Source organism: Narcine bancroftii, chromosome 8 (assembly GCF_036971445.1).
Source record: "Narcine bancroftii isolate sNarBan1 chromosome 8, sNarBan1.hap1, whole genome shotgun sequence".
NCBI lineage: Eukaryota > Metazoa > Chordata > Chondrichthyes > Torpediniformes > Narcinidae > Narcine > Narcine bancroftii.
In genome coordinates, this window is record NC_091476.1 from 102,050,172 (window position 1) to 102,067,412 (window position 17,241).

General features: G+C 41.3%; 1 protein-coding gene across 1 annotated transcript in view; it reads left to right on the forward strand.

Annotated features, from left to right (window-relative positions):
• Nucleotides 1-17,241, forward strand: part of grik4 (glutamate receptor, ionotropic, kainate 4) — a 118,423-nt gene that overhangs the window by 73,570 nt on the left and 27,612 nt on the right. The window contains exons 10-12 of the mRNA XM_069894594.1: nt 4,862-4,966; nt 8,955-9,062; nt 13,094-13,297. Coding sequence (XP_069750695.1) covers nt 4,862-4,966; nt 8,955-9,062; nt 13,094-13,297 — 417 coding nt within the window. The remainder of the gene's footprint in view (nt 1-4,861; nt 4,967-8,954; nt 9,063-13,093; nt 13,298-17,241) is intronic.

Below are 17,241 nucleotides of genomic sequence, written 5' to 3' on the forward strand. Positions count from 1 at the left end.
AGGGCGTCAGGCGGGTCATTGAGTTTGCCAGGCCAGTACAGAATATCGAAGTTAAAGGTAGAGAGTTCAATTCTTCACCTGGCAATTTGTCATTTTTGATCTTACCTCGCTGGTTGTTGCTAAAGATAAATGAGACTGCGTGTTGGTTGGTCAGCAGTGTGAAGCGTCTGCCAGCGAGGTAGTGTCTCCAATGACGAACGGCCTCTAACATGGCCTGGGCCTCCTTCTCGACAGAGGAGTATCGGCTTTCTGGATGGTCCTAGAAAAGAAGGCGACAGGACTACTGGCCTGGTTTAAGGTGGCTGACAGTGCAAAGTTGGATGCATCACTCTCTACCTGGAAGGGTATCGATTCGTCTATGGTATGCAGAGTGCCAACAGCGATGTCTGACTTAATGCGGTCAAAGGCTGCTCTGGCATCCGCTGACAAGAGGAAGGAGTTGAACTTGATGAATGGCCATGCCTCATCAGCGTACTGTAGGAAAAAACCCCAGACAGCGTTTGAGTGCCTTCTAGGTTTGGGGCAGTGGGAGGACAATGAGAGGGTGCATGTGGTCAGGATCTAGCTTTACCACCCCATTTTCCACCACGTAACCTAGAATTGCGAGGTGAGTAGTGCAGAAGACACACCTCAAAATTATAGATTTGATTCAGCTGTTTCGCGGTTTGGGAGAATTTCTCAAGGTTGGTGTCATGGTCTTGCGGGTCATGGCCACAGATGGTGACATTCCAGATACGGGAATGTAGCTGTTAGGCCGTTCTGGACTACCATCCAGTCCATCTCTTGTTGGAAGACCGTGACAGCATTTGTGACTCCGAAGGGAACCCTGAAGAATTGGTACAGACACCCGTTTGCTTCGAAGGCCATGAAAGGGCAGTCCTCCGGGCAGATTTGGAGCTGGTGGTAGGCTGAACAAAGGTCGATGGTGGAAAACACATGGTATTGGGTGATCTGATTCACCACATCCGTGATTCGCGGAAGAAAGTAAGCGTCCAAGAGCATGAAGCAGTTGACCGTTTGGCTGTAGTCAACCACCATCTGCACCTTCTCCCGGTTCTTCACAACTACCACCTGCACCCTCTAGGGTCTTGCGCTGGTCTCAATGATGCCCTCGTCCAGCAGTCTGTCCACCTCACTTTTAATGAATTTCCTCTGCCCGAAGCTGTACTGCCAGCTTTTAGTGGCAACGGGTTTCCAGCCAGGTGTGAGGTTGGCGGAGAGTGCTGGAGGAGTGACTCGGAGGGTGAAGAGGCTACAAGTGGAGCACTATGGCACGGGGACTGGCATGGGCTGTCACTAGCAGGAGGCCTCCAGGGTGGAGTGGTGGCAGACAGAGAGCGGAGAGTGGGGACCCCCATAATGCAGTGACACTGATTTAAAATGACATTGGAAATGACACAGACGCACATAATTGAGATAGGACCAGCAACTTAAACCCTGTAAATTTGATACCCTGAACTTTCAAGGTCACCACACAATACCGCTTGATGCCCATTAAATGGGCTCATGTGTCCAGTGAAATCTTATGGTCTGTCGGGTGGACTTCAAGCGCACATCGCTGGACCAGGTCTGGGTGAATAAAGCTCTCCGTCGAACCTGAATCAAAAAGACAGTTAGCATATTGGCTGTTCACCTTGATGGTTTTCATGGCCTTAGCTAGGGGATGCGGTTGGCTCTGGCTCAATGTCACTGCAAGGAGCAGGGCTGCTGCCTGTGTTAGTGACTGTGGAGGCTGGCGTGATTACATCATTCGTCACTGGGGGGGGCCGTCTGGTGGAGCCTCGCGTCGCTGGAGCAGGGGCGGAGCTTTGTGGAACCTTGGCCCGAAGTGCACTACGCTTGCGCAATGACATCATTGGGGTGGGTGGGCCATCAGTGGCAAGCTGCAGAGGCAGCCACATCAAGTCAGAGATAGCAGCAAGCTGCAAAGGCGGCAGCGGTCGTAGTGCGGGCAGCGACAGTTGTGGAGCAGGCGATTCATCGGGGCCTGCTGGTACGAAAGTCCTGTTGGGCAGGGGGGGCCAAGTCAGGGAGCAGCGTCACAGTGGAGGGGGTCGGCGGCAGCATAAGTGCTGATGGTGGCTGCGTGTTGTCAGAGAGCAGCGTCACAGCGGCAAGGATGGAACGTTGCGAGAGCAGCGCCTTCTGCGCGCGGTACATGCGTCGTGACATCAAGCATTGCTGCACGATTGGTTCCTCGCTCTCATTGGATGAGAGTTCCAAGGACGAGTAATTTGAATTTGGGGAAGGTGGTTGGGCCGCACACGAGACACTGTGCTTTGAGGTGGCCATTGCGGACTGGCAGACTTTAGCGAAGTGGCCGTTCTTTCAGCACTTCTGGCACCAGACCTTCCTCGCAGGGCACAGGGATCAGCTGCACTTCTCCATCCCACAGAAGTTTCACTTCGAGGCCGCGTTGGGTAGTGTGGCGGCGGCGGTGAGGCCATCGACGGGGCATGGGGAGGCCAGGTTAAAAGCAGGCGATTTACTCATATCGTAATGGGGGCCCAGCCCTGTGTGTAAGTGTCCAGGCTTAGGGCTGCAGCCTCCATTGTTTCAGTAATCTGTACAGTCTCCACGAGACTGTTTCCCCGCCCCCCACCCCCCCACCCCATGCTCCAGTAGTCATTGCTTCACTTCATTGGATTGGATTCCAGCCACATAAGCGTCCCAAATGAGGTCATCAGTGATCCCAGCAACAGTTTTGTCAGTGTATTCCCAAGCTCTACCCAGTAACCCAGTTTCTGGAGGAAGGCTCTATAAGACTCACCCGGCTGCTGCCACCTGGTCACCAACATGTGCCTGGCATAGACTTTATTCACAGGCTGCTCGTACAGTCCCTTCAGCAAGTTCATGGCAGCTATGTAGGAGGTCGCATCCTGGATGTTTTCGTAGACCCTCGTGGACACCTTGGCCATTAGAACTAGCAGTTTATTGACGTCTTCCTCCACAATGAGGTCTGAGCTCTGCAGATATGCCTCAAAACACCTCACCCAGTGCCTGAAATCACTCTGAGCAGTAGCTGACTGCAGGTCGACGCTTAGGCATTCTGGTTGCAGCATTCGCTCCATCCATTGAAACTTTTTGTTAATAAAATTGCACCACGTCGAATGGCTCAAAGACTTATTGACTCAAAGACATTGACTCAAACCAAGGCTTTTATTAACAAAAGACTGGAGAGTAGTCCATTGAGGTCGACCAGTGCAGACTGACCTGTGTCTGGTTAGGAGCAGGCCTTTATGACCTGCCAGTAGGTATGGCTGCTGCTTTCAGCCAATCACTAGCGCTATATGTAAATATATACAAATATATACAGTGGTGATAGGATCCCATACTATTACAGGTGTTATACCTCCAATTTTAAGGTGGTCTCAGTCTGGCAGTGCTTAAAACTGTGAATATCTGTCGGCAAGGGAACCGGGTGGGGAATTAAAATGGGTGGCTAATGGGAGATCCCTGGTATTGCGGCAGACAAAGCAGAGGTGCTCAATAAATGTTCAGTCTCTCTGATGGAGAGGAGACCACAACAGGAGCACAGGATACAATAGATGACCTCCTGTGGATTCACAAATGAAACGTTGCTTCACTTGGAAGAACTGTTTGGGTTCCCGAATGGTGGTGAGGGAGGAGCTGTGGGTGCTTGGAGCATCTCCAGTGGTCACAGGGGTAAGTGCCAAGGGGATGATTGATGTGGAGGGAGGAGTGGACAAAGGAGTCACGGAGGGAGGGTCCCTGGAGAAGGTGGAAAGGGGGAGGTGAAGGGTAGATGGGTTTGGTGGTGGGATCACATAATACGTGACAGCAAAGGTGGAGGATGGATGAGGATGGGGTGGTAGGTGAGAACAAAGGGAATCCAGTCCTTGTTGAGCATGGGGGTGGAGGTAGCCAGGGCAGGTATGCAGGTAATGGAGGATATGCAGGTGAGGGCTGAGGGGAACCCATATTTTTTGAAGAGGAGGACATCCTGGATGATCTGGCATAGAAGATCTCATCCTGGGAACAGATACGATGGAGATGGATGAATCCCTGTTCCATTCCTTTGCTGATATCTGGCCAAAGTCTTTGCTCTGCCAGTCTGAGACCCACAAATTGGAGGAACAACACCTCAACTTCTGATTGGGCACATTCCAATCAATGGCATTAACATCAACCTCTAATTTCCGTTCATCCCATCTCTTTTCCACCTGTTTTCTTTCCCCAGCTCTCTCTCTCTCTCTCTCTCTCTCTCTATCTCTCTCTCTCTCTCTCTCTCTCTCTTGTCTTTTCACTCTGTCTCCTTTCACAGAGTCGAAATCAATCCTCACCTTTCCTCTTATCATATCCAGTTAACACCTTTTGGCTTTTGGTCTGGTCTCCTCCCCTTTCCATTCTTCCACCTTTCTCTCTGTCTTTACTGAGACACCTTCCTGTGTTTTGCCTACGCCTTGAGGAAGGGCTCAGGCCTGAAACCTTGGTTATATATCTTTAAGTCCTATGGAATCTGTGAGACCGGCTGAGTTCCTCCATCATTTCTATGTGTTTTTATCAAGTGGAAAAATGTTTTGATAATCCTGTCGAAGAATTGTAAAAGTAATCTTGGCCTTTTGGGACAAAAGAGATCACCTTAACTTTTCTGGTAATTTCTCTTTGAATTTTCTGCTGCAATTGCAATGAAAAAGAGTTCATTGTGATCATTGAGCCAAGGGAAGTTGCGGGTGTGGAGTGTAAATTGGAATTATATAAAAGCAAGTGTATTATTCTGTGGAGATCAAATACATGCAAGGCATGGTGCACGATCTGACTCCATCCTTAGGCTCTTGCAGTGAACTATTTTAAGAATGAATTTATGTCAATGACCAATTTTCTGTGTGCTCGAGTCCAGGTGGAATTAGAAGGTCTAACAGGTCATGTTGAATTCAACAGCAAAGGCCAACGAACTAATTACATTTTGAAGATTGTTCAACGCAGTAAAGAGGGACTGAAACAGGTAATTGGAGTGTTAGCAATACTCTTCAAATCTTTTCATAATTTATCTGGTATGTTTTAGATCTTGGAAAACTAATTGATAGTTTAATTAGTTGGAAGGTGTTCATCACCAACAGTGCTGATTTATTGAGTTTGAGCAGGATGTTTTTAATTACCTAATGCTGGCCTAAGACTGAACTGTTTGTGCCAAATGTATATTGTTGAAGTTTAACAGTTATTGTAACACCAATCATACAGAGCAGTTTAATTGCACTGATCCTGAGAGGCTCTCCAGTTTACCTAGATTGGTTAGGACAAAATTGGTTGAAAAATTGGTTTAATTCTAGGAGCCAGAGAAAGCTCACTGTTGCACAAAGGTCCACAGGAGAGAAAGCATTTCTGGAAATTTAACATTTGAGTTCAGGGTTTTGTTTTACCTCAGAACCCCTTCACTAAAATTCATTGTGAAATTATTTGAACTAACAGCAAACAATTTTCTTCCACTTCTTACATTTTTATCAGATTCACATATAATTTAGTTTAAAAGATGAAGACATTAAAATGCAGACTTAATGCAGGTATGATTTATTAACGAAGGTGCAAATTAGAAATTAAGGAAATCACAGGGGTGGTAAAATCTGTGGAGGATAGTGACTGACCAAGAAACAGGCTCGGAAGTGAAATGGGCAGGAACCTTGTGGATTAAATTTTACACAAGGGTATGTGAAAAAAACGTATTTGGGACAAAGAATGAGGAGAGGCAATAGAATCTAAATCAGGTAAGTGGAAGAACAAAGAGACTTATGGCTTATCTCAGGAAAACTCAGGTTACTATGGAATTGAGATATTTGAATTTAATTATTTAAAATGAATGAATAATGTACGAAAGCTAAGAAATTATCCTAAACCTTTTTGAAACACTGGTTAATCTTCAACTACAGTATTGTGCAAGTTCCTTAGCAATGATTTTAATACCTTAGTGAAAATGCAGAGATTTGTAAAGACAGTACCAGAGATGAAGGAAATCAGATAACCTGGAGAAGCTCGAATTTGTTTTTTCTCAAAGCAAGAAAGTTTAAGTACAGTTTTAATAGGAATCATTCTCAACTGGAGAGGGTTTTTATCAGGGTGAAGCATCATTTCATATTATTGACAAAAGGATCAAAGTTGAAATGAGTATTTTTATGTAATGGGTTAGAATTTGGAATACACTTTCATTAAAAAAATTATGGAAATGGGTTTATTGGCAAATTTAACACCATAAAGATAATCTATAACTTTTTCATTAGTAATTTATCAAATTATCTACATCGTTAAGCAATGGGCTTGGTTCATGAGTTAAATAATCAAAGTTGACCTCAATTAATCGTGATTGTTGGCTATGAACACAGCAAAGCCATCTCACAGACTAAGCACAATGCCCCTTCTGTGTGCATTGGCCTTCCAAGTCAGATACTTAAGGTCTAAATAAGATCATCCCTTGCAAAAGACAGTCATCTTGCTAATAACATTTCAATGAAGTTTGGCTGTTCCCATCCATCATAACTCATTGGCCTCCCCAATCCACATCAAGGTTAAAGCCTATTCAAATACCATATGAGCAGCAAAATCTTAGACAATGTTCAGTATCCCTACAGATCGGTTGAATGAAAGGGGATAAGAATTTGCTTTAGGCCCAATGATTAACAGACGTTAAAGAACACAAGAAAACTGTCAACATATGTATAACATGAATAATAGCTACAGTGAAAAAAAATTCAAAACCTTTGTTTTTCACAATCTCTGCAGAAGTCAAATAATTTTAATGTTGAAACTTTGAACACATTTAACACAACAAAAACCTAACACAAAGTGGCCTTGAACAGAGAACACATTCTGTTCTCCCTGCTACCATCAGTAAAGAGGTGCAAGTGCCACAAGATTCGCACCACCAGGTTCAGGAACAGCTGCTACCTCTCCGTTGTGTTGGGAAGAGTATCTGGTTCGGTGTGTTAACAGAGAGACGAGTATGGGCACGTGTTACATACACATAACTTTCATTAGCACACAAGAGACAAACAAGAGAGAATGTTAAAATATACTTGATTATTATATTACTTAAACAACGATATAGACTTTCACATTGGACCTAGGTTGGACTCCGATACCAGTGACCACCGATACTCTACACGCTCACACACCTGAGTACACACTCTACAGACAGGGACTTTCACACACACACCTGGTTCCCTGTACCAAGATGTGGTGTGACTCTCTGCAAGTACTAATCTATCACAGTTCTACGGATCAGCTTCAATGCACACCTTACACATGACACTTCCAGCAATGTCCACAGTAGCAACCTGGCATGGAGCTTGGACCACAAGGCAGAGAGAAAGAATGTGCTATGCACTGATGTTTTCTTCAGTTCCTCTCTGGGCACCTAGCCAGTAATTACCTTAGGTAATTTAATTAGTGGCTGGAGTCCAACCTTGATTGACAGGTGATGTGACTTCTGAATAAGTTTCGGACAGAGAGGACACGTGAACACCCTCAATATTCCAAAGAGTCAGGAAGTCTGCATTTTCCTCTACAATCCACATATGGCAGCCTCCACCATCAGACTCTTCAACAACAAACTAAATCAGAGACTATTGAAGAACTCTTACTTTTGCACTTTACTGATTTTTTTTCTCTCTATTTCACAGTCAGTTTGTTTACATTTCTTTATTTGTTTATGTGTACATTGAGCACAGACTTTTTTGCACTACCAATAAGTGGTAACTGTTTCGCCCACAGGAAAAAATAATCTCAGTTTTGTATATGATGTCATATATGTACTCTGACAATAAATCTGAAATCCTCGTTTAGAAGGACATCACCCAATTGTGGGATCTCTGAAAGTAATGGATCTATTCTTTCTAAAAGCTCCAATTACTTCTTGATCTTTCCATTCTCCATTTTTTCGCCACTCTCCTATTCTTTCACATATCTTGTTTTTATTTTCCTTTTTTTTGGTTTCTTTTCCTGCACCCTCCATCATGGGAGGGAGAAAATTGTGTGAGAATGTTTATCATGTCTTTCAGAAACAAAATAATGCATTTCAGAAGATATGGGGATTTTGTAAATTGAATCCCATTGCACCAAGTTTTTTGATAAAGGTCATATGGAGGGAAGTAGAGAACTTTATAAATTGGTGGATTTCCTCTAGATACTACTATTTCTTCACATCTCCCAAAGAAGGTTAGGTGGCCACTTTGTGTAGGTCAGGGGCAAAAGAATCAAAGTGGAGTTAATGAGTAAAATAAGTTGTGGGACTGCTGGGAAATTCAAGAGAGAATGGGATTGATGGGCAAGCTTTGTAGGGAACTAGCAGGGACCCAATAGACCTCTGATTCTGCTGTAATATGAAAGGAAATGTTTAGCAATTGTAAGATAATGCAGGATCAAGGAACACATTAGAAAGAGTATTGAGTGGTTAGAAGTATTGACCATTTGATAAACTGGAATGAATGAAAAGTCCTTGGGGACAATTTTAACCAAATATACTGTTTAGAGATCAACAGGATCGAGGAAAACACCAGTTTTACACTTTACTCAATGTTACTCCTTAACAGTTTGAGAATAAAACCAGAATAGCTAACATTTATATAGATTTCAGAATGAACAAGCATAGTCAAAATTGATACATTTGTCATTGAAGAATTAAAATATTCAACCTACTTACAATCACTGAATTTTGGATCATTTCACAAATGTACACAAGTAACTAATTCCAATGAATGTGTCCAATTGAAGACATTTCTGAAACGTAAGGCAGTTATTTAGAATCAAGGCAGTTTAGAAGATTCTTTAGAATTGAAAGATTGGGAGGAATTACATGTTGGAGCACTTTCCAGAAAGGTGTAATCTGAATCATAACATGTATTGGAGAGAAACTTGAACCATGTTACAAATAAGAATACCAAATGAGTGGTTTATCCCCTTTTCCTTAGCTTGCAACAGGTTTAAGTTTTTGTTTCCTCCTATAGGTTGGGGTCTGGCACTCAGAGAATGGCCTAGTGATGGACCGAAGATTCTATTTCTTAAATGCGACAGAAAGTTTATTCAATAAGACCCTGATAGTGACAACTATCTTGGTAAGGAACAACTTTTTGAGCTGTATTGTTATTGTACATATAATCTCTATGCTCTAGAAAATGGAAGATTTTTCTGATACACAGCTTTAGTGTACAAAACATACATTTGTGGATCTGTTATCTGAGATAACATAGGATCTGGAGTACAGGAACAGAAGATTTATCCAAATTAGTCTATGTCAGCATATATGCACCATTCAGGTATCCTCCACTTATCTGACCTAAATCTATTGGTGAACTCTCTGTTCCCTCCTCTTTCATGTGCTTCTTTCTTAAATACTATTTTTTCAACCATTCCATAAGTTACAAAATGCATATTTTTTTCTTCATTTATTATTGGATTTATTGATGCCTTTCTCATCTTTATCTAGTTAGGCTCATCTTCACACATGGAAACATCTTTGTATCCACATATTCTAATGTTAAGGCTCTGTTTCAAGACCCATATCTAGATTGGGTGTCTGTTCATCTTTTCCTCCCTTGTGTACCTTTGGATTTCTAATATTTCTCAAAGCATGATTCAAGACTGTACTAGAAGTCCAATATTATTCAAAATGTATCTGTAATATAACTGCTGACAAAGATGACAATCCTGAGTTGTGCTTTAGCAAAATAGAATCAACTAACAACAGACTCCAGACAAGAATGGTCACAGAATGTAATAGAATCGGGAAGTTGAAATCAGATTTCTTCGATCACTCCTTGTTTCTTGGAACACCCAGATTAGCAGTTGGCTCAGGGTCACCACAAGAACACATAAAAAAATCAAAGGAGGAGGCCATTTGGCCCCTCGAGCCAGCTGTGTTATTCAATATGATGGCTCTACACTATACTAGATGTATCTGCCTCCACTCTAATATTTCTAATCAGCTCACTGCTGAAGAAAATTCCAGAAATTCACAAATCTCTGCGAGAAGAATTATCTATGTTCTGCAATTTTAAATTACATTTCTTTATCTTAAAACCATGTTCCTTCATTCTCCCACAAATGAATACATCTCAACATTGCCCAATCATGCCCCCCTCCCCCTTAAACATTTACTTCAATATGATCGTCCCTCAATCTTCTAAACTGAAAAGAATACTGATCTGGCTAGCTTAATCTCCTTTGTTGGCATCGTACCCAAGAATCTTGTTTGAATGACTTCTGATGCTCGTACATCCTTTCATAGGGAAAGAAACTAAAACTGTGCTCCAAAACCTGTACCAGGAGAAGTATCTCTTCAAAATGTTAGTAAATCGAAACAAATTTGTTCATTGTAACAAATGATCTTAGGTTCGGTGATAGGTCTGTAACACAACCCTTTAAGGCCCAGACAGTAGGCGTGGCTAAGCTCTCAGCCAATCGCTGTAAGCACAGTAATTACATACTCTAGATACTGTAACTATATACATTGGTGATAGGTCTGTACTATCACATTCACCCCTTCTTGGAGAACTGACCCTGGGGTGGAAGGGCTGAAGAGGGAGAAGGGAAGGAAAAAAAAATGAGGGAGAGAATGAAAGGAAGGAGTAGGTTAAGGACTGTAGCGGTCAGGGGATCTGACCATCCGGCGTGACCGCCGTGGTGCCAGGATTGGGGTCGCTGGAGTGGTGTCGCCAGCGGGCTTGTCGGGTGCGACCGCTCCTTCGCTCAATTCCTTAGGGTCAGTTCTCCAAGAAGGGGTGAATGTGATAGTACAGACCTATCACCAATGTATATAGTTACAGTATCTAGAGTATGTAATGACTGTGCTTACAGCGATTGGCTGAGAGCTTAGCCACGCCTACTGTCTGGTCCTTAAAGGGTTGTGTTCCTAGCCAGGTCGGATCATTGTGGACTGGTCGGCCACCTGTGAAGAGCTCCTGTCTTTTGCTAATAAAAGCCTTGGTTTGGATCAACGTCTTTGGTTCTTTCGATGAGCACTACAGGTTCTAAATGGACTCAAAATATGAAGCACCTTCTTCCTGGATGAAGAACAGATGTGATGGTGTATTGCTGCACCTTTCATTATTAGTTTTCTAATGCAATTTTAATTTTGGTTATGTTTTGGATTTGCTCAGTTTGAAAGGATGTTAAAAGGATAGAGTGCCAACAGCACAGGGAATGTTGCCAAAAGAAGAGTATTTGTAAATGGAAGGAGAGATGGAGATCTTGGAACTATTTTCAGTGGAAGTAGGGCTAAGAATTAACATTTTGAAATTATGAAGGTTTTGATGGAATCAGTTGTTAATGAAGCAACTGCAACAAATTAAAACAAGCTGGAGAGAACAGAGGTTTTTTTTCATGCTTATTTATTGGTTATAGGGTCGTCTAACATTGCAAGCACAGAATGGAGGCTGTGCATCTGAAATTTTCTCCTTTATGTCAAGAAAAGTTTGCTTTTAAGCTTCTGTAGATGAGACCTTCAACATAATGAATTTATTGCCTCCTATAATTTCCAAACTTGCATATGTTCACAACTTGCTAATTACACAGCCCATCGAATGTCAATTTTTCTCCTCATCTGAGGTTAATTATTCAGAACTAGGACACTCAGCCAATATTTGTGCTTACAGTGGAAGTTGCAAACGATTTCTTTCTCCCAACAGCTGCTCGGAATATTATTTGTTTCCCATTTGGCAGATTAATAGGAACATTTATCACCTCTGGTACTTCATTTGAATTGACCATTGGTAACTCTACCTATTATTTTAATGACCTTCAGTTGTTTTATCTAAACTGTGTAATTTCATTGATAAGGACCTTTGATTAACTTCATTCCCTCTGGGTACTTTTGGGATTGTCTCCATTTTGGCTTTCTGGGATGTTAATCTTACATTGACAGAAAAGACTCAATTTTCAGAAGGAGCTAGAGAATTCTTCCCAGTGTTTCTGGCCAATTGCTAGTTTCCGTATCTAGTCATTATCAAGGAACGACTTGAGGGATTTTGTGGTGCATGATTCAGCTACTTTTCCTGCAATTAGCACAGTGCTTCATTACTTGTAAAACGCAAGGTATGGATACTAACGCAAAATTATAGGGTCCCCCCTCACCTCTCTGCTCTGAATTAATTTTAGCATGCCCCACTCTGAAATTCTGGCACCTCCAATTTTCCATTCGCTCACTACTTGGCCCCCTGTGGGTAGGAATGTATAACCAGAGGTACCACAAGAAGGTTCTGCTCCCTTCTTTGGCTGCTTTTATTTGTTCATGTTGCATTTTAGTTTTTTTTTAAATCATCGCCATTATTCATTCTGTTCTCAACTCAAAGGGCAGTTATCCCAATCCCCTGACTGCAAACATCTGCAAAACACCCCTTGAGCTGAGTCTCTATTACCCAGCGTGGGGGAAGGGCACCCCTAAGTAGTATGGTGAGTGCAATTAAAGAATATAGGAAGAAATCAGCAGAATGGGTCTGATTCCTTCCTCGTACTTGCTCTTCACTAGTAGCTCTGCTTAATAGTTTTTAATTATAGCTTAGGACTCGCTAAAGATGCATGCCAAATGGCTTGTTTATGTTAACTTGCTTGTAGCAGTTTTAGTTGAATTTTACTGTGCCTTGAGGTCAAAGCTGTCAGCTTTAGAGATTATATTCTCCTGTAAAGTGACAAAATGTGTTTTGACGAGAGAAAGATATCCTCTGGAAAAAAAAGTATTTCATGATGTAATCCATAGATTTGTACCACAAATCTGTCAAACAATCTTTCCCACTCTATAGTAAAATGGCAGATGTTCAAACATCAAAATCAGGTATATTGCAGCTTTTATTTGCTCTTACCAGGGAATACTGAGCATATCAACTGATTATTTTCTAGGCTTTGGTTATCTTTTATAAATTTAAAATAGTAATATTAAAATTGCAGGCAGGTGGACATTAATGTGCATAGCTTTATCCTGCTAGCATGACAGTCAGTGATTTATAGCTTCAGCTGGTGGTATGCTTCAATTTGTAAATGAAACTCAGACTTGCTGAAAATGTCCAAAAGCAGAATGCAAGTTAATTTCTCCTCAACTGGAGCTTCTATGATCAGTCATTACAGTGTCAACAAGATTTTGTTTCATCTTCAGGAAAATCCATATGTGATGCTGAAACCAAACCACCGGGAACTCCACGGGAACGAACGGTATGAAGGGTTCTGTGTGGATATACTGAAGGAGCTGTCAGAGATCCTTAGATTTCATTACAAAATCCAACTGGTAGCTGATGGTGTTTATGGGGTAGCAGAAACCAATGGCACTTGGACAGGAATGATTGGTGAGCTGATTTCGAGGGTAAGTGCTCCACAAAACAAATAACATTGCAAATTAATTAATCAGTTTCAGAATGAAACCCGAAAGTAACCTTTCTGTGCCACTCAAAACATATCAGCAACATGCAGCAATCGATCGAAGGTTTATATTCCAGCTCGTAACTAGAGATTTCACTCAGGGGAGCAACAGTGATTTTCTTTTCCTCCTACATGGAAACACTTGATCATATTTTATTGTTAAATGTGGTGCTCATCAACATGACACACGTCATGACTGAGAAATGGAGCACTTTCCCCCTCTGAGTCTTTGTGATAAACATCAAGCACTCCCAGGTGAGGGACATAACATCAAAGAGAGAGTCAAAAATATTCCCATTCATTTTATTTCCAGATGAGAAGTGCGTTTGTACTACACCAATTTAACACTTAGTTTCTTCTCTCCCTAATTCTCTTCTGCACTCTGTTATCATTGAGTGCGATTATAATTTGAGGATGCTAAAATAAATCTGTTAAATTTGAGATAATATACAAGTTGAAGTTTATTGTCAATAGTATGGTTATCCTTGATTGATCTGAGAACACCAGGAGGCTCCTGTAGCACAGAATTGAAATCCCCAGTAAACCAACAGCGTTGAAGTGATCAGATCAATAACTGATGGGTGATAGGGTGTAGGGAGTGCTAAAGCCAAGGATGATGGGGTCAAGGTGGTCAGGGTTGTCGGGGTGATAAGGTCAGAGTGTTTGGGGGAATATAGCCAAGTGTCATTATAATTGAATGCAATCAGATGAGAGGACAGAAATGATTGTGTCAGGGTGACTAGTTCCATTTCCTGGCCTAGTTTTTTTATCATCAAAAACATTTACAGTTACTTTCTCCATGACAACCCACAAATTCCCAGATTCAATTAACTAAGATTCACAATTTCATGGCACAGGTTCATAAGTACTGGATAATTCAATCCATTATGAACTGTTGCTGTAAATCATTTAAAATTTTAAAGCCTAATTATAGATCGGCTGCATCAAAGGAAACAGCTTTTAGCGTCTATCTCACTCCTGTCACATTCCTCTTGCTGCATTCTGGTGTGGCGTGGACTTGAATCAGTATCACAACCGAGTGCTTCCTGGCTTTATGATTTTTGATTTAGAAATGTATTTTCCAGTGGCACTCTTCTAAATTATAGATGGTATTTTCATGTGCCTCATAATTCATCATGTGGTTTAGACTTTTGCTTTTCACAAAATATACTATATATTGCAGCTGTAATTTTGCAAATGCAACATTTATGCAATAGATCAAATGTATAACAATATTGATATTTGTATTAAATCTGAGTAGGTGCATGAAAGAATTGCCTGTATGCATCTACAGGGCCCTCGAGACAGACACCTTTTTTCTTTATTTGCCCCTGTGCTCCACAGTTTTAAATTTGTAATCAAACAATTCACATGTGATTAAAGTGCACATTATAGATTTTATTCAAGGTTATTTGTAGGTATTTTGGTTTGACCATGTGGAAATTAAAGTACATTTTATACATAGTCCTCTCATTTTAGGCCACCACAATATTTAGTATGTATACTAAAGTAGTCATGTTTAGTACTTTGTTGCATATCCCTTTCATGCAATGACTGCTTGAAGTCTGTGATTCATAGACATCACCAGGTGCTGAGTATCTTTCTCTGGTGATGCTCTGTCAGGCCTCTACTGCAGTTATCTTCAGCTCCTGCTTGTACTGGGGGGGGGGGGGGGGGGAGGGGCCTTGTCGCCTTATGTTTACTCTTCAGCATATGGAAGGCATGCTCAGTTGGATTTAAATAGGGTAACTGACTTGACCACTCAAGAAGCTTCCAGTTTTTAAGCTTTGAAAAACTCCTTTGTTGTTTCAGCAGTATGTTTGGGATCATTGTCTTGCTGTAGGATCAAGTGCTGTCCAGTGAGTTCAGAGGCATTTGCTCGATCTTTAGCAGATGTTTCTTTACACCTCAGAATTCATTTTGTTACTGCCATCAGCTGTTACATCATCAATGAAGATAAGTACCTGTGGCAGCCATACTTGCCCAGGACTTAACATCCCCACCACCATGTTTCACCACCATGGTATGCTTTGGATCTTTATCTCATTTTGCTCCTTTATCTCATTTTGCTCTTGCCATCATTTTGATACAAGTTAATCTTGGTCTCATCTGTCCACAAGACCTTTGTCTAGAATTCTGCATGCTCCTTTAAATACTTCTTGGCAAACAGTAATCTGGCCATCCTTTTTCTGTGGCTAATGAGTGGTTTGCATCTTGCTGGGTACCTTCAGTATTTCTGTTCAAAGAAATTTTCTGCAGACAGTAGATCTTGGCACATCTGCACCTACTTCCTGAAGAGTGTTTCTGATCTATCGCACAAGCATTTGGGGATTTTTCTTCATTATGATAAGAATTCTTCTGTCACCTGCAGTGGAGATCTTCATTGGCCTATTATTCCCTTTGCGATTACTGAGCTCACTAATATACTTTCTTCTTAATGTTTTTCCAAACAGTTGATTTTAGTAATTGTAAGGTTTGGGTGATGTCTCTTACTATTTTATTGTTTTTCAGCCTCATAATAGCTTCTTTGACTTTCATTGGCGCAACTCTGGTCTCCATGTGGAAAATAGCAACTACAGTCTCCAATGGTGATGAAAAACTGAAAAGCAAGGCTAGCTCTCTTATACCTGCACCACTGAAGTAATTAAACATACCTGAGTGGTCAAAAACACAAAACACCAGTGAAGCAAAATGTCCTAAACATTTCTACATGGTCAAACCAAAATGCATACAAATAACCTTGAATAAAATAATCTGGAATGTGCACTTTAATTACATGTGAATTGTTTGATTACGAATTTAAAACTGTGGAGCACAAAATTAAGGAAAGAAAAAGTGTCTTTGACTCAAACATTATGTATTTTGCAAAACCCATTGGAATGCAACGGTCCAAAATTTACTGTAAAATTATTGTATTGTGAATGATACTTGCACAAGCAAGACAACTGGTTTTGAGGAAAATTTTAACATTTAACTTTATTACTTTCCTAAATTCTTTCTCACTTATCTTCCTCCATCACAACCTTACTTTACCTCTCTTTAAGATTTGCCATTGAATCCATTCTTCATCTCAATCCTTTCTCCGATTGCTTCTTAGTCCTTGATCTTTGGGATAGATTGTTAGACAAGTTTCCTCACCTCAGATCTCACTTTTTGCATCTTTTGGGGGATTTGTTTTAAAAATTCAACCGTCCAAGTAATGTGCAAGCAATGAGAAGCTGAAGATACTCAGCAAGTCAAACAGCATCCATGGGTAGAAATGGTTTGTCAAAACTTTGGGTCAGGACCCTTTATCAAGACTAAAGTAAAAAGGGGTGTAATTAAAGATATATCTTTTCTTCCACCTTGATATTCTCTCTTCCTAAAGGGTTTTGACCCAAAATGTTGATTGACCATTTCTACTTCTCTCACCTGCTGAGTTCCTCCAGATGCTCATTGATCAATATTCCATCATCTGTGAGTATGTGAAACTAGTTTGTGTGTGTGAGAGAGAAACTAATGGATATTTGTGTGTGTGTGTGTGTGTGTGTGTGTGTGTGTGTGTGTGTGTGAGAGAGAGAGAAAAACTAATGGGTATTTGTGTGTGTGTGTGTGAGAGAGAGAAAAACTAATGGGTATTTGTGTGTGTGTGTGTGAGAGAGAGAAAAACTAATGGGTATTTGTGTGTGTGTGTGTGTGTGAGAGAGAGAAAAACTAATGGGTATGTGTGTGTGTGAGAGAGAGAGAAACTAATGGGTATTTGTGTGTGTGTGTGTGAGAGAGAGAGAAACTAATGGGTATTTGTGTGTGTGTGTGTGTGAGAGAGAGAGAAACTAATGGGTATTTGTGTGTGTGTGTGTGAGAGAGAGAGAAACGAATGGACATTTGTGTGTGTGTGAGAGAGAGAAA